We start from the raw sequence: 23,226 nt of genomic DNA on the forward strand, positions 1-23,226 counted from the left end.
GATGCAGCTCCAAGTCCAGCCACTCTGATTCCGGCACGTGCAATCTCCACCGCCCAGCCTCACCGCATCCCGGTCGCCGTCCAATCTTCATCTCATTTTCTCCGAGCACAGCAGAAGAGGCAGCTGGAGCCTGAAGTTGGAGCTGAGAACGATCGAGCCGGAGCATTCCTCCCATCAGATCTGAATCCCATTCCTTGATCAACTTAACTCTCTTTTTAATTGACCCCGCATCTCACTTCTATCCAGATTATTATCGTCAGTGACAACATCATCCCATCTCAACCCGATCAAGGCGCTAAGCGCTAGTGGCCGATTGTCTGGAGCAACGGAGGACAAATCCACGGTTCAGCTCGACTGTTTACCGCCGCCAAAACACTGTTCCAGAGTCCAGCCTTCGATTTCTTCCTTCTTGCCACCCCTTCTATCCATCTATCCATCTATCTATTTACCGAAGACCCTCTTTTCCTTACTTCACTCCGATCTATCTACCTATTCATGGTTTTTCTATTGTAATTTTATGAACGACTTCCTTACTACCATCACCATTTACGACCCTCGATATTTCCGATTCTCGATTTAAACAACACGAAACAACATAAACGAATATACATACACATGACCGCCTAACGTCACACCTCTCAACACCCCAGCCCAACATGTTCAGGTCCCTAATGGGCGGGGGCCGCTCAACCGACGACGTCCGCAGCACAATCAGCTCAAGCTCAAAGTCTGCCTCGGGCCGCCGCCGCAAAAGCACAAAGTCTTCTTCCTCGTCGACTGTTAGCGCAAGCACAAGCGGACACCGCAAGCCCTCGTCTCGGGGTGACGACCGGGATCGTGGACTTGGGGATTTGTCTGCTTATTCTGCGTCGGGAAGAGACCGTGACCGAGATCGGGTCTTGGCGAAGCGCAGCGCCAGCGGGTATCCGGAGAGCGCGACGGGCGAGTCAATCGCCTCGAGTTATGCGACTGCGATTCCGTATGAGGAGGATGATCGGTATACTGAAAGGGGGATGAAGCGCAGGGAGACCGATTACGAGGAGCGCGATGACTATGGGCGCGATCGCGGCGACCGTGACCGCGAGCGCTATCGAGATGATCGAGATAGAGACAGGGTCCGGGAGAAGGAGCGGAGGCGGACCAAGTCGGAGCGGGACGACTCGCGTGAGAGAGAAAGGGACCGCGATAGTCGCCGCCGAGACCGCGACCGCGACCGGGCATACTCTGGGGATACATATGGCCCGCCACTCGCGAGTGGTGCGCTTGGTGGTGCGCCGTATGACCCCATCCAGACAACGCAAGGTCCTGCACCGTATCCGTTGAACCCCGTGTCCGGTCCTCACGATGCGCCTTCACCTTCGATCTACGACCCCCATGTTGCACAGCAATTCCCGGGACAATTCGGGAACAACTTTGCTGAGCCCTACCGCCCGCCGAACCCTGCTGGCGCAGCAGCCGATTATTATGGCGATCAGGGCCAGTCTGTCCAAGACCAGCCGGGCGTTCGACCAAAGCCGCCGCTAGTGATACCAAATAGCCAAGCGCACTTGGTGACAGCCTCGCCGTCTGCCAATCCGCCTCCCGAGCCCAGCAGTGTTGGAGAGGTTGGCGCCGCGGCCTCATACTTCGCAGATCCAGCGCTGGACGTTCAAATGTCTGGACAGCCTACTTCTGACTCCGGCAAGCCACCCAAGCCGTCGAAACCATCAAAGCCATCCAGGCCCTCGTCTCAAACGGCGGCCGCTGTCGGGGCCGGTGCAGCAGCGGCGACATATGGAGTGGGAAACTACAATGCCGACCAAGTTCTTACCGAGTCTCCGGCCGCTTTTGGTCCACCTAACCCATCCAATAACTACAAGCCGCCTCCTCCGCAGTCCCATGGGCACGGCGTGGGTGCTGCGATCGGTGGTGCCGCGGCTGGCGCAGCGGCGGGTTACATGCTTGGCCACCACCACTCTTCATCGTCAAGCTCCGGCCACGTTTCTCAATATACCATGCAGAACCAGGATGATATCTCTCAGGTAGGGGCAGGATACTGGCGTCCTCCAGGGAACACAGCTTCCTACGCGGCGGGCGCAGCAGGTGCCGCAGGTGCAGGCTACGCAGCCAGTCCTCTACACCCTCACCACGCGGCCCTGTACCACGGATCCGGCTTCCAAGGCGGAGCAATGGCCTACCAGCAGCGCCAGCGCGGCCCGCTAGATAAATTCATCGACTTCTGGCGCGACCCCGAAGGCGTCGGTAAATTCGAGGACTACACCGAGGCCATTGGAGTCTGCAAGTACTGCTTCGAACCAGGTACAACGTCCAAGTCAGCCCCGCGAACCCACCACTACGGAAGACGCCGCAAGTCCTGGGACCGTATCAGTGCTGGCTCTCGAGTCGACAAGCAGAGCCGGTATGCGTCGTCTGAGGATGAAGGCCACCGACGCAAGTCGCCTAAGAAGTCCTCCTGGCTACCGGCCATTCTGGGCGGGTATGCTGTCAAGTCGCTCTTTGACAACAAGGACTTTGATGACTCGTACAGTGTGAAATCGGGCCAGCCTATTGGCGCTTATCCCGATAGCGAGACTTCAGATAAACGGAGTAGGACTTCGCGTGGTGTTTATAGACGGTCGCACTCTAGCCGTTCGCGAGAAAGGTACTCTTACGGTATTGGTGACTGGCGTGACTACCCGCGAGACCATAAAGGGCCGCGGATTACACCCGGGCCAAAGCCTCGGTCTCGGTCGCGATCATCATCTAGGTCTAAGAGCCATGCTCTTCGTGATGCCGCTATTGGCGCTGCCATAGGCGGTGTTGCTGCATCAGCAATTAAGTCTCGAAAAGACCGAAGTCGCAGCCAGAGTCCCGGTCGTTCTACGCGCAAGGGTAGAGGGAGGAAGTCCTCGTCTTCGTCTTCTTCATCATCCTCGAACTCCTCATTCGACAACATCTCCCGCCCCGCTAAGAAATCCGCCGGCGGCTTCGGCTCCTTCTTCACTGCCTCCTCCGAGAACAGGAAGAAGGCGCGCAGCAACCGCGCAAAGAGCATCTTCTCCTTCAACAACTCGTCTACTTCATCCCTCGACAACGATCTCGCTTTCGGGAGTGGCTTCGCGAGGAGAATCACAGGTAAGTCTAAGTCTAAGCGGGGGAGCCCGAAGGACAAGGAGAAGAAAGACAAGAAGGAGAAGGGGAAGGATGTCGATGCGAAGTTGCTAGCGCTGGGCGCTACGGCAACCGCGCTCGCCGCTTCGTCTCACTCTCCGCGCTCGAAGCGTCGTGCTGGTGAAGTTTTCCTTGGACAGGGGTCTCGCTCCGGACGATCGGATTATACTTCTTCTGCGAGCAATGATGAAGGCTGGGAGGATTTAGCGTCTGATGGGCAGGGCTCGAGTGCAAGCTCGGCCCTTGCCTTCGGCGCGAGCGGGAATTCGTCGGATTCGTCGGGCTCCGGATGGGGATGGGGCTGGGGGACGAAGAGTAAGAAAAAGAAGAAGAAGAAATCCAAGAAAGATAGTCGGTTCCCCACCGCCGCCGCTCTAGCTGCTGGAGCTGGAGCTGGAGCATTGGGAACAGCAGCCCTTGCCTCTGAATACCATCGGGACGGCAATCCCGCAAGCGAAGCACCAAGCAGCACAGGGAGCCTGCAGCAAGTCGCGCCCATCCCGACCTCCGACCCAGGCCGGTACGATGCCGTCCCGGTCTCGAAGTTCCCGACTAGCGAGCGGGAGCCGCAACTTGTTCGTCCCGGACCAATCCCCCTTCAGCAGCCTCAACCATTCACACCTGTCTCTCAGGCCGTGTATACCTCGCAAGGCCCACCGCCTCAACCATACACGGCGCCCATAATCCCAGCGCTCGAGAACCCGTTCCCGTCTTACGAGAACCAATTACGAGAGGTAGAAGATTACCAGAACAAGAACATGACCAGCGCCAGCGAGATCCTACCCAAGACTGAGCGTGAACGCCGCCAACACCGCCGCAGCGACTCAACGCCTATATTCGCAACTGACCCGCTGGAGTCTGCGTCCGAGCCGGCTTTGAAGCGTCGTTCTACGGGGCGGGATCCTACCGCCTCAGTCTCGTTCGATTTAACCAGTGAACAAGAAGATAAGCAGCGCCGCACGGAACGTCTCGAGAGACTGAAGCACGATCTTGGCCGCAGGGACAAGATCCAGCTTCTTGATAATGAGGCGGATACTCAGTCTGCTGCTAATTCTGCGCCTGCTGAGTATTCGTCAGGGCGGGATCGAGAGCGGGAGTATAAACCTGAGCGCGAGCGCGAACGGGAGGCTGAGAAGCGTCTTATCAAGGATACCCGCTCCGAACCTGGTCGGTGGTATCGAGACCGTGAATCCGAGCGTGAGTCTGACCGTGAGCGCGAAAGGGAACGAGAAAGAGAAAGGCAGCTTGAGCGAGAACGCGACGCCGATAGCCGCCGAGCACCAGAAGACCTAGAGCGACGCGACAGGGAAAGAGAAACCTCCGACTGGGCAGGCCCCGTCGTCGCGGGCGCAATGGGCGCCATGGCCGCCTCAACAATCCTCTCCGGCCGATCCTCGACCTCCAAAGACGACGCCTCAGATACAACGGACCGCCGCCGCGAACGGCGCGAGCAGCGACGCGCTGAGCGCCGACGGACAGATCCTTCTACCATGTCATCGGTTATTTCCGGACACCCCGAGCGTCCAAAACTCCCTGAAATCATCGAAGACCGAGACAACTCCGTAAGTCCCACGGAGGTCGACCACGTCAAGACAGCTGCATTTCGGGGCGTCGGGAAGAAGAAGGCTGTGTATGATGACTACGCGGCGTTTTTCACACCTGATGAAATCCGCCATAGTCCTGAGATAAGTCGGCAGTCAACACCCACGCAGCCCATGCCGACGATTATCGAGATTGAGCCTGCTGATGCTGCTGAGAGGGAGTCGGAACACCAGCTAGACCTGAAGCAGGAGTCTAAAAACCCCTTCCAGGACCCGCTAGGCGATTATACGGGCCCGATAACGGACTACAGGGCTCTTGATCGGTTGCCGTGGCCTGTGCCGGTTTTGCAGGTTATTGAGCCGACGCCGCCGCATAGTGTCTCGGGGGGTTCGGTGAGGGATGCGGCTTCTCCTGTTATTACGCCGAGGGAATTACCAGATACAAGCAAGGAAAAGGAGCCAGAGAAACCGACTGCGTCGAGGGTATCGTGGGGCGAGCATCAGATGCATGAATATGAGGTTCCTTCTACGTCGTCTGAGCGCAGCTCGATTGATTTACATGATCATGAGCAAACACGGGACTTTACTTTTGCTCCTGAGACTACGACTGCTGCCCACGACCCAGGGTATACGTATGTATCGCCCTCTGCAGTACAAATCGAAGACGTCAACGAGGATCTCGAATTCGCTGCTACCGTTGCTGCGGCGGCTCAAGCAGCTGGATTCGACCCGGCCCTTGTAACAGAGGATCCTGTTTTCCGGACCAGAACCTCACCGCCTGGATCTGATACACGGGAGAGATCGATCTCGCCTACAAACACGACACGCGTGCCGCTGCCTCATGCGCCTGAGCCGCCCATGCCTGGTCCGTTCCATGGGTATGTTGAGGGTGAGGTTCAGTCTCCTGAGGCTGTGAGACCCGATGCACCGAGGTCACAGTTCTTCGCGGACCAGCCGATCTTCCCGGATTCCAGGTCTGTTCATGTTTCTGAGCCCAGCGCACCTGAGTGGAGTTGGAAGAGTGAATACCAACCTGCTTCTTTTGAGACTAACCCTGCTTCCGACGGCCCGTGGGGCCGGGACAAGCCCAAGTCCCAACCAGCCGAGTCCGAAGTTAGACCTGCCTCTGAAGTAGGCCGCGGTTCCACGGCCAAGTCTGACGCTTTTGATATGAAGCCTGCTTCGGAAGGTTCTTGGGGTTGGGATCCTAAGGACAAGTCTACCGGTTCTGAGATCAAGCCTGCGTCTGAAGGCCTGTCGGGTTTTGACCCTAAGTCCAAGTCCAAGTCTCGTGATGTGGATGTCGATATCAAGCCCGCTTCTGAAGGCCCGTGGAGTTCACAGTCCGAGGCTGAGCCTGCCGCTTTGGACATGAAGCCTGCCTCTGAAGGTCCGTGGGGCCGGAAGAAGACCAAATCAGTCGTCTCCGGCGCGAGACCTTCCTCCGAAGGTCCAGCCTGGAATGATTGGGACCAAACTTCCAAGCCCAAGCCTGCCATCTTCGACACCAAGCCTGCCTTCGTTGAGAGCCCCGTTGAACAAAGCTGGGAATTTGAGCCGAAGCCTGCTCCTCCCGAAGGCCGGGCTGAAAGGGCTTGGGGATTTGATGTCCCGATCCCTGACGAGCCTGTAGTTGAACACGTTGACCGAGTAGAGCTTGGACCAACTATCAAGGACGTCTCTCGCGATATCCAAGAAAAGTCAACCAGCGAGCGTCGACACGACTCTGAGTCCAACGCTGAGGAAGAATTCTTCATGCCAGGCGGCTTCGAAGCCGAAGAACCAAAAGACAAGCGCCGTAGTTTCTCCCCAACAAGGAACGACTCGCCTTCAACGGTGATTTCCTACCCCCCGCGAGATCGTGAAGCTGAACCCGAACCCGAACCAGAAATCCAACCCCTGAGACGCACAGAAACAGACAAGACCGAGACAGACAACGATGACATTCCCGATTCCATCGCGGACGACTCAGTCTGGGGCGGCGAAGAAAGCAGCGACAAGAAGAAGAAACGACGCAAGAGGCGCTCGAAGCGCGAGAGCGGTGACTTTAACGACACGGCTTCCGTTGCGTCCTCGGGCTCTGCGCGCTCCGGACGTACGGATATCGGTGAGAAGCGCAAGAGTACCGATGATAAGGGGAAGAAGGCTGGTGGGTTCCTGGCCAGTATTTTCGGATCTAGAGTTTCTGAGCCTGTAGAGAGCAAAAGGTCTTCGGAGAGGGAGAAGGAGAAGGGTGTACCTCGTGATGTGCAGTCTGAGGTTGGTGGCTCGCGCAGTCGGACATCGGATGAGTCGCCCCGTCGCCATAGACACCATCGCAGCTCCTCTCGCGCAGACTCCCTAGATGGCCGGCGCGAAGCTAAATCTGAAGTTGGAGGGTCCCGAAGATCAGAGGACTCTCCACGTCGCCAACACCACCGTCGAGACTCCAGCCGCGCCGAGTCTCCGGACGGACGACGTGAGGTCCGCTCTGAAGTTGGAACGAGCAGCCGTTCAGAGGACTCTCCCCTCCGACGGCTTCACCGCAGCTCTAGCCGTGCCGATTCCGTCGATGGAAGGCGCGAGGTTCGCTCTGAGGCTGGGGCTGACTCTCCCCGCCGACGCAGGCACCACCATCGCACCTCTAGTGGGGGCGACTCGTTAGATGGGCGGAGCCGATTTGATGATTGTGACCGCGAGGACCGCGGGTTGGACCGTGCAGACACCTTCCCGCCTGACAAGGATGTGAACGTGGAGAGTTATAAGTCGAGCAGGCAGCGCAGGGAGGATAAGCGGCGGCAACGATATGGGGACGAGTATGAGAAGGTATAGTCCATAGCGGTTCTTCTTGTCATTTCCATTTCGCCACATGATGTTCTCACGACTTTTGCATTGTAAAAGCCTGTTATGTTTTATGCCCGTTGAATGCTTAACGAACACGACCAAAAATTATTGATCATTTGCTAAATATGATTCTTTCCTCTTCCACTGTATAGGAACCAAGAGCCTCCCAAGAATCCCAAGACAGCGACCGAGACCTGTCTTTTTTAGTCGAGCGCCCCGAAATGCCACCAATGGACACAAAAGGTGAGTATGATGGTGCTTCGGGGCCATCCTCAAAGGATGCAGTGGCAGCGGGTCTGGGATTAGGACTGGGTTCCCTAGCGCTGGGGGCGATGGCGCAACGACCAAGGAGCCACTCGACATCACCGCCGTCGTCGCAGAAGATGCAGACCGATCACATACAACGATCAGTTTCTCCCGGTCCGACATTGGCACGCGGCGATGAAGCGACTCCACGATCTCGACGTCCGTCAGACCTACGCTTTGCCGACTCAACAACGGCCGTTCCCCTGCACTTCCGTCCCCCACCAACATCACCAAGGCTTCAGCGCTCGCCGTCGATCACAACAGAGTCGCCGACGGCTCAAGCCCAAGCTGTATCCCCTGCATCGCCCAGTCAAGGCCGCCGAAGCCGTCCAGCCTCATTGGAATTCAAGAACTCTCGCGAAATCCGACCGCTCTTTCTAGTTGAGCGCCATGGGTCAAGTAAGGTGGAAAGCAACGAGCCTTTGCCTTCACTCCCGTCTAGCAAGAGCGGTTCGTCGGAGGATCTCCCCTCTCTTGGTCTCCGGGAGGGGAACGCTTGGGAGTCGTCCAGCCCCAATGTTGGTCGAAGCCAGCAGGATGTCCTCGGCTCTCAACAGAATACCCCGACGCGCACAACATTTGGGCTTCCGCGTCACTTGTCACGGAAGGAGGAACTAGGATATGAGTTCCATTCTCCTTCGGAACTGTTGCAAGAAGCAGAGTCAACCTCTTTCCCTGACTTGCCGCCTCTTCCTTCTGCTGAGGGCTCCACCGTTGGTGCAAAGGAGGAGGAGGGGGTTCTCGAACGTGCGCTTGAGACTCTTCCTCCCCTGCCCACATCCCGTCCCGCCACTCCAGATGCCGAAAGCACGGACAAGGAGGCAATCCCCGTCTTCGACGCACAGCAAACGCAACCAAACACCACAGAGCGTTCCAATATCCCTGGTTTGTACGATGGACCCGGCTTCGCGGGTGTCGTTGACGCAGCCGTCGCTGCCTCAAACCGAGTCGATGACGATGATGCAGAAACTGTCACAGGAGACGACGTTGCACCCCTAGCAGACCTTCCGCCTTCCGATCCTTCAATTACGGGACGAGACAGAACAAACTCGGAGACGTCGTTCGAGAGCGCTAGTGCTGGCGCCGGACCCTCCTGGGGCTTCGCGAATGTCGTTGATGCCGCTGTTGCTGCCAAAACTAGCAAGGACGAAAAGCCTCATCATGCGGAATCTGTTGCCGATACAACGGAGGATGAGTTCTTTGATGCGATGAGTAGAGACGGTGCTGCAAGCCGCGGTGAGACACCAACTCCGAGAGAGGAGATGCCTTGGGAACAGAGTTTCGATACCCCAGTGGAGATCTCGACGCCTACCCGGGAGGCCTTCGGTGCAAAGAAAGGGGAGCTTGATTTGTTTCTCCAAGGCTTGAATCGGCAGCTTGAGCCTGAAAACCAAACCCAGCCTGAACTTGAGACCGGCAAGACAGGAATGGAAGAATCGTCCGCGCTTGCTGAGGACGATACGGTCATCGCCCCGGAGCCAGAGCCAGCCACCGAAGCGAATGCCACCGCAAAGGCCGACTCAGAGCCAGCCGATGTCGAAGCCCAGGTTGATTCTTCAAAAAAGAATAAGAAGAAAGAGAAGAAGGGAAAGAGTGTGGACATGAGTGACCAGGGAGAGAAAGATAAGGAAAAGCCCCTTGAGACGGCGTCACAGATCCCGCCTGACGAAGGAGCGGCCCAATCCGAACAAGCACCCGCCCCTGGCTTTGATCACCTGACCCAAGACACCAAGGCAGAGACACTCCCCATTCAAGAGAATCCACTTGCTGAGCAGCTCACCGCGCTAGAGGATTTGCCAACCACGGTAGAGGCTAAGCCAGAACCCACGCTCGAAACGACCGAGACTAGCAAAGCGGTAGAATCCGAGCCGGCACAGCCTGAAGAGCCTGAAGAGACGCCTGGCGACGCAGGACTGTCGAAGAAGGCGAAGAAAAAGAAGAAGAAGGCTGCCAAGGCTGCTGCTGCGGAAGAATCTGTGGAGGAATCCGCAGCTGCTGGTGATCTTTCCGCCCAGACTGAGGATCCTGTTGCTCTCCCTGAGTCTGCACCTATTGATGAGCCTGCTGCCGACCCAACTGCTCTAGACAAGGCCCCAGAGGATATCCAAGAGCCCGCTGCCGAGACAAAGCTGGATGATCTCAGGACAGATGACGCAGCAACTCCACAAGATAAGCCAGCCGAACCCCCAGCTTTGCCTAGTGACGATGCCGCCACCGAGCGTGAAATCGCCGAGTCTGTCACTCTTGCCCAAGCCGAGGCGCCTGAATCCGGCGAGCCGGAGAAGGGCGACGAAGCTGCACAACAAACAGAACCTGATGGTCCCCTTTCTCGCAAGGCCAGTAAGAAGAACAAGAAGAAGAACAAACGCAAGGGCGGTGCTGAAATTGAGCCTGAGCCGGAGACTGAGGTGTCGCAGAAAGCTGGACCAGAAACCGAAGCAGTTGCCGTGGGCGATGATGACTTGAAATCAAATGAGCAGGAAGATGTGTTAGCTGACACTAAGGAGGCTTCGACCGATGTGCCAAAGGTTGAAGAGCCCCTCGACACCGCTGAGCCAGCAGCCGAGGCCACGGTAACCACCGCAACCGCCGCGGATGATGAAGTTTCCAAGTCGCAAGATGGCCATTCGGGGACTGAGAAGGATGTCTCTGCCGAGGCCGCTCCAACAAGCCCTGTTGGCGCGCAAGATGAGTCTCAACCCTTGACTTTGTCAGAGAAGACGGAGGAAGTTGTTCTCGAAGAGCTTGCAGAAGAAAAGTCAATCAAGCAAAACAAGAAGAAGAACCGCAAATCCCTGAGTCTGTCTGAACCGCAGCCCGAAAGTGAACAAGTTCCGAAGCCTAAAGACACTGCAGCCCCACTCGAAACAAGCGGTCTAGTACAGCCAGATGACAGCCAACAGCACCACGACGCAGGTACCAAACAAGAACAACAACCTGCTGACACCCAAACGGTTGATACTATTTCTAAAAGAGCCAGCGACGAACCAACTCAATTAGTGGAGAGCTCCGAGACCAATGATAGCCAACCACATGTGGCCGAGCAACCAACACTCGAGCCTGAGGCTGAGCCTGAAGCGGGGGAACCCTCTTCGACAGACAAAAAGAGCAAGAAGAAGAAAAAGGGTAAACAGAGTATCTCATCCACTACCGAGGAAAGTTCACCTCTCGACATCGTTGATGCTCCCGAAACCGCTGGAACACTAGACCCCGCCACAGAGACTGCCCTTGATGATCCTGTGCGTGACGAGGTCACTGCTGCTCAAGAAAACCTGCTAACAGCTCCACTTCAGGAGCCAGTGGATGAGGCGCCCCGTGAGCTGCAACCTGAACCAGCTGCTGGGTTGGGTGACGTTGCTATCCCGGACGAGCAAGCTACTCCTGCCACTGAAGATGTGCCATTGACAGCTGCCCAGAAAAAGAAGGCGAAGAAAGACAAGAAGAAGAAGCGTCAGTCTGCTCCTCTTGAGGAACCCGAGGCTGAGAGTGAGGCTGCCACTGAGAAGGATGTCGCAGATGTGCCTGAGCAGAGTCAAGATGCTACGCGGGAGACCAAGGCCGCTGAGCCTGAAATACAACAAGCTGAGTCAATACCTCCTTTCCAAGAGCTTGCACAGGGCACAACTGCAGAAACCGTTGCCGAAGATTCCGCGACAAAGGAGGCACAACTGGCCCTGGAGCCACAAGAGGACAAGCCTGCCGAATTCGAAACCCCTGTCGTGACTGGAGAATCTGCCGAACCTCCTCCCGGAGTTGCTATCTCCTCTGAATCCACGGAAGATGCCCAAGGACAGACAGCCGACGAGCCCCAAGCCATCGCAGAGTCTATTCCCGAGGCAACAACTGAAGAAACTCAGCCCTTGTCGAAGAAAGACAAGAAAAAAAAGAAGAAGGGCAAGTCTGTTTCCATTGACGAGCCTGAAGCTGAGACTGAGGTTGCTGCTGCGAAGGAGGATACCGCTTCCGAGATCCCTTCAAATGTTGCCGATTTGTCAACCTCTACACCTGGCGAGGTACCAGAAAACCAGACCGAGCCTGTCGGCCCAAAAGAAGAACGGCAGGAGCCCGAGGAGCTCGAACAACCTCAAAGTTCAACTGAGGTTACTTCTGAAGTCCCTGTTGAGCAGGACTCTACTTCTCAAGATCGGGGTATCTCTGAGTTGACCGCCGAAACGGCCTTGCACGTGCCTGCCACTTCCCAGCAGCAAGATACAGTGCCTTCAGCAGATGACGAAGAAACCACCGAACCTTCTCTTGCTCAAGAGCCAACGTCCGAACCAGCTGAACCACAGGAGCAGGAGCAGCCTGAAGAAGACACGCAAACCTCGGCATCGAAGAAGAAGAACAAGAAGAAGAAGAAGAAGAAGAAGAGCCTGTCTACTTCTGTTGATGAGGATGAGCCTACCTCGTCGGCTACACCAGCCACGGAAGAGCCTGTCTCTGAACAACCCAGCGAATCTATCACGGAGACAACGGTCACCGCTGAATCAGAAGAGGTTGCTGCTCCTCATGCGGGCGAACCCCAGCCGTCCGTTCCTGAATCAGTGGCGGAGCCTGCTGAGCCCGAAGATCTGAATGAGTCTCCTGCTGAGGGACTAACCAAGGCTGCCAAGAAGAAGGCTAAGAAGGATAAGAAGAAGCGCAAGTCGGTCTCTTTCGAACCTGGGGAGACTGAACCTTCAGAACATACTGGGACTGCAGCTGAGCCTGTCGCCAGCGAGTCAGTAGAGGCAACAGAGCAACAGCCGGAGCAACGGAGAACTCCTCTCGAGACTGAGACGCTTTCCGACCCGGTCACTGCGCCTTCTGAGGATCTGCCCAAGGACGAAACTTCAAAGCCGGAAGAACCCACTCCTGCAGCAGAGCCTGAAAAGACAGAAGCCGTCAATACGCAGACCGAGCAAATGGAGCCCGAAAAGCAGGATGAGGACGAACCAAAATCAGCCAAAGCGAAGAAAAAGGCCAAGAAAGACAAGAAACGACAGTCCAAACTCCTAGCTCTCGAGAGCGAACCCTCCACGCCAACCGAACCCGCCGAAAAGCCCGAACCGAGCGCCGAAGAAGCTGTCCCCGAGACACGCAAAGAGCAGACAGCGCCGGGCCTTGATGCTCCCGCAGAGACAACAATCTCACCTGCTGAAGACGGTAAAGAAAATCAGTCCCACGACACCGAATTACACGGCGCTACCGATAGAGAATTGACTTGGACTGATAACGATGTGTCTCCGCAGGTAGAGCAGCAACAAACGGCTTCCACGGATCCGTTTCCCGAGTCTAAGAATACCGATGTCGACTCTACGCCGGTCGAGCCTACCACTGCCGCTGGTGAGGTGGTAGAGGAAATGCAAAGAGAGCCGACCGAGCCTGAACAATCTACAGTGGATGTCGGAGAGCAGGAGGTGCACACCAAAGGAGTATCCGGTCAAGAAGCAGGGGAGATCCCAAGCAAACAACAGTTAATGGAGGAGGAAAAGGCGTCGGAACGGGAAGTCCCTGCTGAGCCCGAAGCAACAGAAGGCACGGCCTTCCAACCGACTGATTCCGCGCCTCAGCCTGTCGAAGAACAAAAGGCGGAGGGCCTGCAAGCGATAACCGAAGCTGAGCCTGTCACCGAAGCGGAAGCCAGCAAAGAACCCGAACCCAGTCAACCAGCAGCCGCTGTCGTTCCCCAAGAGCCTGAGCCAGCTGTCCCTTTAATAAAGCTGAGCAAGAAGCAGAAGAAGAAGCAGCGTCAAGCGGAAAAAGCCGACGCTGAGTCGAAAACAACAGCAGAGAAGGTTGCTTCATCGACTCTTCCCGCGGCTGAGCCTGTTGAGGAGCAGAAGGAGGTGACTCCACTACCGACAACAGAATTTGAAGCGACCCCAGTGCCCGAAGCCAGCCAGCAAGCAGCCGATGCCGAGCCCCAGGAGCCTGCTAAAGAGCAGAAAGAGGAAGTGCTCCCAGGACCGGTGATCGATGCCGAAGCAGCCAAAGAAACCGAGCCTAGCCAGCCAGTAGCCGATGCCCAGCCCAAAGAGCCTGTGGACGAGCAGAAAGACGTAGTGCTTCTAGAACCGACAAATCAAGCTGAAACAGTTAAAGAAGCCGAGCTCGGCCAATCAGCAGCCGATTCCCAGCCTCAAGAGTCCCAAGTGCCCCAAGAGCTTGAACCAGCTGTTCCATCAAGGAAGTTGAGCAAGAAGCAGAAGAAGAAACAGCGTGAACAGGAAAAGGCTGCTGTTCAAGCAGAGATGAAAGAACCGGAACCCGAGCCCGAGACGGAAAGTGTGAAGCCCGAGGATTCTACTACGTTGCAGGAGACGAAGCCCGAGCCAGCAGCTTCTGAAGGGGTGCAAGAGACTGCATCTCTCGTCCCGCAAGAGCAAGCAAAAAAAGATGTTGTTGAAGAGCCTCAAGAGCCTACGGACCCGGCCATTTCGGAAGAGCAGCCAGTCGAGCCCCCGACGTCTGAAGGTATCCGAGACGAGCCTACGGTGCCCGGAAAGACCCCCGAGCAGCAACCATTAGAAGCGATTACCGGCGAGAGTCAGCAGGCCGCTGACCTACCTAGCCCCGAGGGACAACGATCCGTTCCTGCATCGTCCGAGGTAGTCCAGGATGCAACTGAATCGCCTGTCCCAGAAGAGATAGCACAGCCTCCCGAGGTCGAAGAGGCACAACCTGTCAAAACCGAACCTACGACTGCAGAACACGACACAGAGAAAGACAAGAGCCAGGAACTTTCCTCTGAGATGATCAAAGATGAAGCTGTCTCCACCGCCGCGCCTCTTCCCGTTGATGAAACCGCTGTCGAACCTGATGCCGCCCCTTTGGAAGCTCAAAAGGATAACGATAACGTACCTGCGGTTGAAGAAAAGCCTGGGGAGCCCTCAACTGGAAAGAGCAAGAAAAAGAACAAGAAGAACAAGAAAAAGGCCTCTCAGATCGCGGACGACAGCAAACCAGAGGAACCCACTGTGACGGCGCCTGAGCCCGAGCCAGTTGCGCAAGCCGAACCTGTCGGGGGAACTCCGAAAGATCAAGGACCAGAGCCAGAACTTTCAGATGCCTCCGAGAGCACCCAGCAACCAGAAGTTATCCACGAGGCTGAAGAGGGTTCCCGAATTCAAGTACCAGAGCCAGCTCAGCCTGAGTCAACCGAAGAGGAAACACAGTCCCCAGCTATAGCTGAGACCAAGGAGCAGCCAGAGATCGTTCACAAATTCCAAGAAGCTCCCACTCAGACCGACGAGCCAGCTCTCCCCGAGGCAACTAGAGAACGAGAGGAGGTTAAAGCTGAGCCGGAAGCCGTGGCAGAGACTATCGTTGGAGAAAAGTCTCTCGATGCACCTTCTGCTTCCGCAGAGGAGCCCGTGTTAGGCCGCAAGGAATCGAAGAAGAAAAAGAAGAAGGCCAAGAAGCAGGCTCAAGAACAAGAACAGCTGACAGAGGAGACCGCTGTCCCCGCCACCGTTGAGGCTACTGAAAAGCAAGATGTCAAGCCAGCAGATGTTGTGGAGGAAGGAAGCTTGGTGGAACCTGCAGTCCCTGCGGAAACTGTCGAGTCTCACGATGAGCCAGCCGGTGAGACTCCAGCTGCCCCAGTCGACGATAAGGGAGCGGAGGTGAAGGAGCAAGTGGAAGGTCCATTGGCCACGCCGGAGTCGGGTACGCCACAAGAAGAGCCCGCCCAAGACAAAGCTACAGGTGAAGCTGAAAAAGATACCATGCTAGGAGGCCAGGAGTTAGAGCCAGAGAAGGCGAAGGAGAAAGAAATCGTTGAGCCCGCCGTCGAGAAGGACAACTCAGATGCAGTCGCGGAGAGAGGTGCCATGGAGCCGGAGGCCACACCTGCGCCTGTGTCAAGAAAACTATCAAAGAAAGAGAAACGAAAGCTCAAGAAACAAGCTCCAGAGGGCATTAAAATGGAGCAACAAGAGGCGGATACCCCAGTTGAGCCGGTGGAGCCAGTCAAGGATGATACCTCCATTCCGGCCGCAACATTTGAGGCGACTGAGGAGCAGCAAGGAAAGTCATCATTGGCGGAGGCGGTGGCAGCAACCGAGGATGAGACATTGATTACCCAATCCACGATAACAGAGACCGAGGTTTCGCGGGCACCAGTGGAGGAGATGCCAAAGGAGATAACCTCTGAGCCACCAAAAGAGGAAAATCTCTCACTTTCCAGGAAGCCTTCCAAGAAGGAAAAGAAGAAGCGCAAGGGAGAGAAGGTTGAAGAGCCGCAGCCAGAGAGCGAGCAATTGGCAGAGTCCATCAGGCAGCCCGAGCAGACCTCCGAGAAACCCGCTAAGCCAGTCGAGGCTCCAGACCCAGAGCTCACAGCCCGCGAAGACGAAGACGCGTGGCCTGCAATAGACTGGGGCAGAGGTAAGATCGATGCCGTCGAGCAATCTTCCCAATCGTCCGATGAAGCTCATGCGGGCCCGTTTGTACCAGAGATCCCTGAATTCAAGGAGTCTGCTATCCCCGAAGCTCTGCTGGAGCGGCCGGGCGAGACTCCAGAGGAGGCAGCCAGAGACAGCAAGGCTCAAGCAATCGTGGGGAGCACTCTTGAGCGAGATGTGACCACTACGGATTTCAATACGCCCGCCGCAGATTCGGCGCTGGAGAAGCTACAGCACGTTGAGTCTGCCGACGAAAAGAAGGCGGGTTTGCCAAAGCCTGGCAAGATCGCCAGCATATTTCCCAATCTTGAGCGAGGGTTTTTTCGGCGACAAAGTCCGAATCCGAGCCCGACCCAGTCAGTAAAAGACGGGGCTGAGGAAGAGACAGCTGAACACGAAGCGAGTCGCGACAGCGCGATCCAGGTCTCGGAGGCTCCCATCGCCGAAGGGGTAGAGCAACAGCCAGAGATTAGGGATAGTGGTTATATTGCCAGCCCTGCACTGGCTCAAGATGATGTCTTTGGTCCAACCGCGAGGGAAGCGTCAGATGCAAGGGCAGAGTTGAACTTGGAGCGTTCCGTTGAGCAAATCGAGCCAGAATCTGAATCGACTGGGCACGTCAATATCCCAGCACCAGTCGAGAAAGATGATATCTTTGGACCTACAACCACAAAGGATCTACCAAAAATTACAACGAATGTCGTCCCGGTACCACAGCTAGAACTACCTCGTTCAACTCCGCAGGATACAATCCCAGAATCAGCACCTTCCTGTGATCTTCGTCGGTCACCATCAATTCACGGCCGACATGAGCGTCATCCAAAGCTGCCCTGGTCCCTTGAGGAGCCTGCACCATCTCAACCCGACCGGGCCGCAACGCCACCCAAACCGCTCCCTGCCATTGCAGAAAAAGAACCTGAGCGATCCATGGTCCGGGAGGGGACGCCCCGTCTGGAGATGAAGCCCGAGCATGTACTTCCACGGCCCCAGACTCCAGTCAGGAAGTTTACGGACACTGCGCTGGGACGTCGTGCATGGCCTACGCCTGACAACTCGGACGATGACTGGGAGAAGGTGCAGAAGGTCAGCCCGCAGAGTCTCTCGCCAGACCGGGGATCGCGGTCGGGGTCACGTACTGGAATCCTCAAGACCCCAGAACACAAAAAGCCAGTGCTGCGACCAAGCAGGCCAGGTAGTACCACCAGCAGCACACACTCACTGCGCCGGGTCGTGCACAGCGCCAGTGGAGATCTGCGGGCGGCAGCACTACTAGCACTTGCAGCGAGCGAGGCGCCAGCTCCAGCAGTCGCACCAGCAACAAGGGGCGATAGCCAATCACGGCCCAGCACACCCCAGCCATCTCGCGCCCCCACCGACTTGGACGTCAGCGAGATTCCATCTTCCTCCTCCTACGACCCCGTCACGGACAAGGGCAAGAAGCCCCTGCGCACTATGACGGACGTCTATGTAAGTATTATCTCTTTTCCCATTTGACAATGATGGTTTCATTGTTTGTTTTGATGCTGATTGATTAGGAGGGCTGGGGCGAGACGCCGAGTTCCCCCCGGTCGCCGAACCGGCCGCCTAGCATTCGGCACCGGCGAAGTATGCAACACCTCCAAGAACTCGAATTCCGTCTCGATCATTTACTCCAAGAGAACCGTGACCTCACCGCCGCTCGCGATGCCGCCGAAGAACAATTACGCAAGGGCAACCTCGCTCGTCGCAAGAGCGACCAGGCCCTCAACACTCGCGACGCCGACCTGCGCGACCGGGAGGCCGAACTCGAACAGCTACAACAATCCGTCGAATGGTTTCAGAAGGAGGTCGCCCGGTTGAACGAAGAAAACACAGGGTTGACGTCCGCTAATGCCGGTCTCATCGCAACTCACACGAAGGAGATTCAGACAATTCGACAAAGCTCGGCGCGCGAAGTCGAGCACTTGCGGTCGCAAAATGAACGGTTGTCGAGCAACCTACACGAGCGGATCAAATCAGAGGTTGAAGCAGCATTGAAGCAAAAGAATGCGGAATTACGCCGGCTGCGCGAAGAACTGGAGAGCGCCCGCGACAAGGTCAAGGAACTACAAGAACAGATTTCCGCCCAAATGAACGACAATGTCATCGCCTTCCGAGGCGAGGATTACTTCGAAGCCGCATGCCAGAAGCTCTGCGGCCATGTACAGCAATGGGTTCTGCGATTCTCGAAACATTCCGACCACCGTCGCTGTCGCAAACTTATTGAAATCAAGGATGAGAAGATTGCCGACCGATTCGACAACGCTATCCTAGACGGGTCGGACACGGACATGTACCTCGCCGACCGTGTCCGCCGTCGCGATATCTTCATGTCCGTCGTCATGACTATGGTGTGGGAATTTGTTTTCACGCGCTATCTATTCGGCATGGATCGGGAACAACGACAAAAGCTCAAGACGCTTGAGAAACAACTCATTGAAGTCGGACCACGCAACTCCATTCACCGCTGGCGAGCTACAACACTCACCCTCCTTTCAAAACGGCAAGCCTTCACCAAACAGCGCGACAGCGATACTGAAGCCGTCGCGCTAGAAATCTTCGACGTGCTCTCCCGCCTTCTCCCTCCTCCCAGCAACGTCGAATCGCAACTCCTCGAATCTCTCCGCAAAGTTCTCCGCGTCGCCGTGAGCCTCTCCTTGGAGATGCGCACACAACTAGCAGAGTACATCATGCTGCCTCCTCTGCAGCCTGAATTCGACACGAACGGCGACCTCGCCCGTCAAGTCTTTTTCAACGCCTCGCTTATGAACGAGCGCAGCGGCGAAACGACATCCAACGAGGACCTCCAAGCGCAGAACGCCGTCGTCCGCGTCGTTCTGTTCCCGTTGGTCGTCAAGAAGGGAAATGACGCCGGCGAAGGCGAAGACGAAGTCGTCGTCTGCCCGGCTCAAGTCCTCGTCGCTCGACCGGGCAAAGATAAACGGCTTGCCCACATGGCCAGCGGCGACCGCATGTCTATCGAAGGCAGCCGCTCGGTGCACAGCATCGCCCCGTCGACCATGGACATGAGCATGAATATGAGCATGAGTAATGTGGTCTAAGCGTCACACTAGACTCGCATTCTCACTCTGTTCTTTTCTGTCCTGTTCTGGCGTCATTAGGCTTTATGTTGGTTGGTAGGATGGGAAAATGGATGGGATGATACCTCTCGGGTTGGCGTTTGGTTGGAATCTGGAACTTGACACTTCGAAGGATATATAACTGGTTCTAATTTGCTTTCATGTGTTTTTATGTGCTTTTTTCTTCTCGTCCATTATGACTTATGACTCTCCTTCATGATTCTACCTAGATTATGAAGTTACGGCTGTACTCATGTACATAATTTCTTTTCTTAATGCTTGTTTTAGCTAGTTAATAAGAAGCTCAATGCTTTCGGTCTTACTTCTGAGATAATCATATTTACGGAGTATCTATATACTAGATGGTAAATGAAAAAGAAATTGATTGACACATATTCGCTTGTACAGAATCAAAGCTTCGACCCAACCCACTCCGGCTTTCTCTTCTGCGCAAAAGCCTCCAACCCCCTCTTAATATTCTCCCCCTTCATCAATTTCGCCCCATACAACTCCGCCGTCGCCCGACTAGCCTGCTCAACGCTCCCCGTCTCCCACGCCTCCCTAAGTCCATACCTCGACACAATCACCGCGTCCGGACTAACATCCGCCACGCGATTCGCGAGCTCAATCGCATCAGAGAGGACCTTCTCCGGCGACTCCGAGATATGGTTGATCAGCCGTAACGACTTTGCCTCTTGCGCGCTTATCCGCCGCCCCGTCAGTGCGAGCTCCGTGCCTACTTGCATTCCCACGGTGCGGATTATTCGTGATAGTCCGCCGGCACCGGCGTATAGGCCTCGCTGGACTTCAGGGAGGGCGAATTGCGCGGTTGGGGAGGCGATTACCATGTCACTAATATATCACCATCATTAGCACAAGTTCCTCTGGTTTGGGCGAAGCGAAGCCCAGAGAAGAAAAGGAGGAATGTGTATAAACACACCAGTTCAAACAAATCTCAAACCCCCCACCAAGGGCAAACCCATTCACAGCCGCAATAACAGGCTTCTTCCCTCGTCGCTGCGAGATGCCCCCGAACCCATTCGGCATTGGTTCCCGTCTCACCCCTCCTTCCCCATCCCCTCCAGAACCACTACCATCACTAGTATTGGCACTGTCATGCTGATTCTTAAAATCCAACTGCTCCAGCAAATCCGCCCCCGCGGAGAACGCCTTCCCGCCCTCCCCCGTGATTATACCGACGCGCAGACTGGGCTCCTCGTCGAACCAGTTCCAGATTGCGTAGCCGTCGCGGTGGCCTTGTGTCGGGAGGGCGTTCATGCGGGCGGCGCGGGTGATTGTGACGAGGAGGATGTGTGGGGAGGGGAAGGAGAGGGTGTAGATTTTTGAGGTTGGGGGTGGGGTTTGGAAGGTTGGTTGGGTCATTCGGGCGACTTGTATAAGATAGTGGGCTTATCGGGGTATCGTAGATGGTGGTGAGTGTGTGGTGAGGTGAGCTTGAGGTGTTTGGAATGTGTTTGTTAAGCTGTTGAATAAGTTGGAGAGTGAGACGGAGCTCCGAGGCAGCTGGAGCTTCCCCGCAGAAATGCCGAGGCTCAGGATTATTGGGACTGTTGGGACTGACTCAGTCTCGACATGCATAGTCTGAACAGCAATTATGCAATGTAGTGTATGATATGAAGAGTGTTCTGTGAGAAATCGTAGTTAGGAGAGTTCTTGAACGCTGCCATTGTTTAGTTATTGTGACATCCTGAACTAATGTGCTACAGATATAGAGCAGCTGCAGAAATATATAGTTGCTATCACTCCCGTTTGGCAAAGAACCTGTAATATGAATTAGAAGAAACTCTCTGCTCGGAACTCAAGCTCAACAATTCTTACGTGCTAATAGCTGGATGACTTCATTGCAACCCGCAGTGGATATAAGAAATTTATTAGTTATATTCGAACAGCGCCCAGAAACCCCGGCCATACCCGGCCCTAGACTACCTGACCTATTCCTATATTTTCGCCTGCTCCTTCGCTTTAAAGACAAACAAACACCGGGCTCCCTCCGTCGAAACGGACCCTTGCCTCCCTACTTGCTCAGAACTACTACAGAGCTGTTGCAGTGTATACGCATCCTGCACATTCGCGACAAAGCGAGGCCCATCTCCATTCAAACGGCCCACGACGAAGCCCAGAACTGGTGCGCCATCGCGGCCGAATTGGACTGTATATGTCTATTTTTCCCCATTAAATCAGCCGTCTCTTTTAATTGCTAGCAGCGAGATGAGATTAGGAAGAGGGAGAGAAAACATACCTCAATAACACCATCCCCCGTCGCATTCTCATCAATAACAGGGTGGTCCTGGTCTAGGTTTGACGGAAGCGGGTTCCACGGCGGATATGTTGAGTCCTGCCTTGGTTGTGTCGAGAGAATGACGGTATGATGGTAGGATAGGACGCCGCCGTTTGCGAGGACTAGTCCGCGGTGTGGCTTGGGGGGTGTGGATGTCTTGCGCGCGCGGAGTTGGCGGGTTATTTCGGTTATTGCCTGGAAAGATTCAGTTAGGCTTGTGTGAAGCGCGACGGAAGAGAAAAGCGGCCTTGGCTAGGGCCGGAGACTTACATGCATAGAGTAGTTATTCCCTGCGCCGCCGAATGAGGTGAGGCCGCCGAGGACGGTGATGGGCTTTGGACCGTGGAGGGGGAGGTTGAGGTGGTGGGCTGCGAGTTTAGGGACTATTGGAAAGCATCTTGGATCGTTAGTACTTTGCTAATTTGGACAATGGTCTGGGTGGCTTACGAGTAAAAGTCGAAAAGGTCAATATCTTCCGTCCGCAGCTCCGATGCTTCAAGGGCTGCGTCGAGTGATTGTGACAGGCTGCGGCTGGCGTTAAAGTATGGCCGTTCCCAGACTAGATCGTCAGCAAAAGTGATACTCTGAGTTAATGTAGAAGGGAAGCTTACATCGGATGCTATCACTTGTTCCTGCGCCTCCTAATGGGTATATCCACTTTGACTCCGGGATGCCTAGTTCACGAGCAAAGGCCGTCGTGGTGATAATGCATGCAGCGGCCAGATTGACCGTATTGAAGGCGTTCATGAGAAGGGGGTCTAAAGAGTTAGAGCGTTGATACGCATCAGTAGATCAGGTACTAACATGGCGAACAGATCAACCGGTTGCGCTTCGTCACGGTGCTGATTGACTCAGCTGTCTCCGGTTCATGACCGTATGACCACGAATAGGGCAGTTTGGCAGCAATCTGCGCAAACTCTGCATATAGCCCCGCCGACTCCTTGTGGTTGTCTGAGATTTTTTGTCCCAAAAACGCTCGAAAAGCCGCTTCGTAGAGCGGGTATACCTGGATCGGTGCCCCAAGGAAATGCCGGCTTCCCAGGTCTATACAGCGTGAGCCTCTCATCAATGGATCAGGGTAGAGAGCTCACCCTCTGGCCGCTTCCGATCCCATATCGAAGTATAATCTTCAAGTTTCGTCCAGTGCGGTGGAGGAAACTTCTTCGCTTTCTTGAATGCCTCCACTGTTCTCATTAGCACTCTCACCAATCTACGTAACCATAGGGCCAAAGAACAAACAAGAAGCCAACGCCTCAGCCCCAGTAACAACAGCAACCCTGCTCTTCCCATACGCGACCCGCCTTGCAGCCTCATCAAACAATGTCCCCGGCGAATCACCACCATGATGACTCTCAACTGTATGAACACCCCTCGGCAATCCCAGCCGTTGAACAAGCAACCCCGGCGCATCAGGATACGGCCAGGTCCAATTCGCAACGACACCGACGCTCTCGATAGCGGACTGTAGTTTCTGCGACGCTTCCGGGCCCAACTCGGTGTCAAGGATGGCGGCGCCGATGGCCCGCAGCATTAGAGTCAGTGGCTCGGCGGCATCGTCGTGGCCTTTTGAGGCGCGGTCGTTGATGTCGCCGATGCCGACTAGGATGGGGGTTTCTGGCATT

General features: G+C 55.6%; 3 protein-coding genes across 3 annotated transcripts; 1 reads left to right on the top strand and 2 right to left on the bottom strand.

Moving 5' to 3' along the window:
- Positions 1 to 416: 416 nt before the first annotated feature.
- On the top strand, positions 417 to 19,627 carry lah (involucrin repeat protein). Its single transcript, XM_073754739.1, has 4 exons — positions 417 to 7,496; positions 7,667 to 12,965; positions 13,056 to 17,674; positions 17,746 to 19,627. The coding sequence occupies exons 1-4, from the start codon at positions 657 to 659 to the stop codon at positions 19,285 to 19,287; spliced, it is 18,300 nt and encodes a 6,099-aa protein (XP_073612755.1). The 5' UTR covers positions 417 to 656; the 3' UTR covers positions 19,288 to 19,627.
- Positions 19,628 to 19,715: 88 nt separating this feature from the next.
- Positions 19,716 to 20,772, bottom strand: BDV17DRAFT_299959 (enoyl-CoA hydratase/isomerase family protein; the record flags this gene model as incomplete). The annotated part of the gene is made up of 2 exons (XM_073763979.1): positions 20,246 to 20,772; positions 19,716 to 20,157 (listed from the first exon to the last, which is right to left on the bottom strand). Exons 1-2 carry the CDS (start codon positions 20,686 to 20,688, stop codon positions 19,716 to 19,718), a joined length of 885 nt encoding a protein of 294 aa, XP_073612756.1. The 5' UTR covers positions 20,689 to 20,772.
- Positions 20,773 to 21,263: 491 nt separating this feature from the next.
- Positions 21,264 to 23,225, bottom strand: BDV17DRAFT_283656 (uncharacterized protein; the record flags this gene model as incomplete). The annotated part of the gene is made up of 8 exons (XM_073760397.1): positions 21,264 to 21,485; positions 21,566 to 21,760; positions 21,875 to 22,001; positions 22,052 to 22,163; positions 22,216 to 22,362; positions 22,409 to 22,648; positions 22,696 to 22,788; positions 22,844 to 23,225. 8 exons carry the CDS (start codon positions 23,223 to 23,225, stop codon positions 21,264 to 21,266), a joined length of 1,518 nt encoding a protein of 505 aa, XP_073612757.1.
- Position 23,226: the final 1 nt, after the last annotated feature.

The sequence above is a fragment of the Aspergillus undulatus genome (assembly GCF_047715775.1).
Source record: "Aspergillus undulatus strain CBS 261.88 unplaced genomic scaffold BDV17scaffold_48, whole genome shotgun sequence".
NCBI classification, from domain to species: Eukaryota; Fungi; Ascomycota; class Eurotiomycetes; order Eurotiales; family Aspergillaceae; genus Aspergillus; species Aspergillus undulatus.

Coding starts and splice junctions, on each gene's coding strand:
- lah (XM_073754739.1), top strand. CDS start 657: ATGTTCAGGTCCCTAATGGGCGGGGGCCGCTCAACCGACGACGTCCGC. Junction 12,966..13,055: donor AATCTCACCTGCTGAAGACG/GTAAAGAAAATC, acceptor CTCCGCAGGTAG/AGCAGCAACAAACGGCTTCC. Junction 17,675..17,745: donor GCACTATGACGGACGTCTAT/GTAAGTATTATC, acceptor ATTGATTAGGAG/GGCTGGGGCGAGACGCCGAG.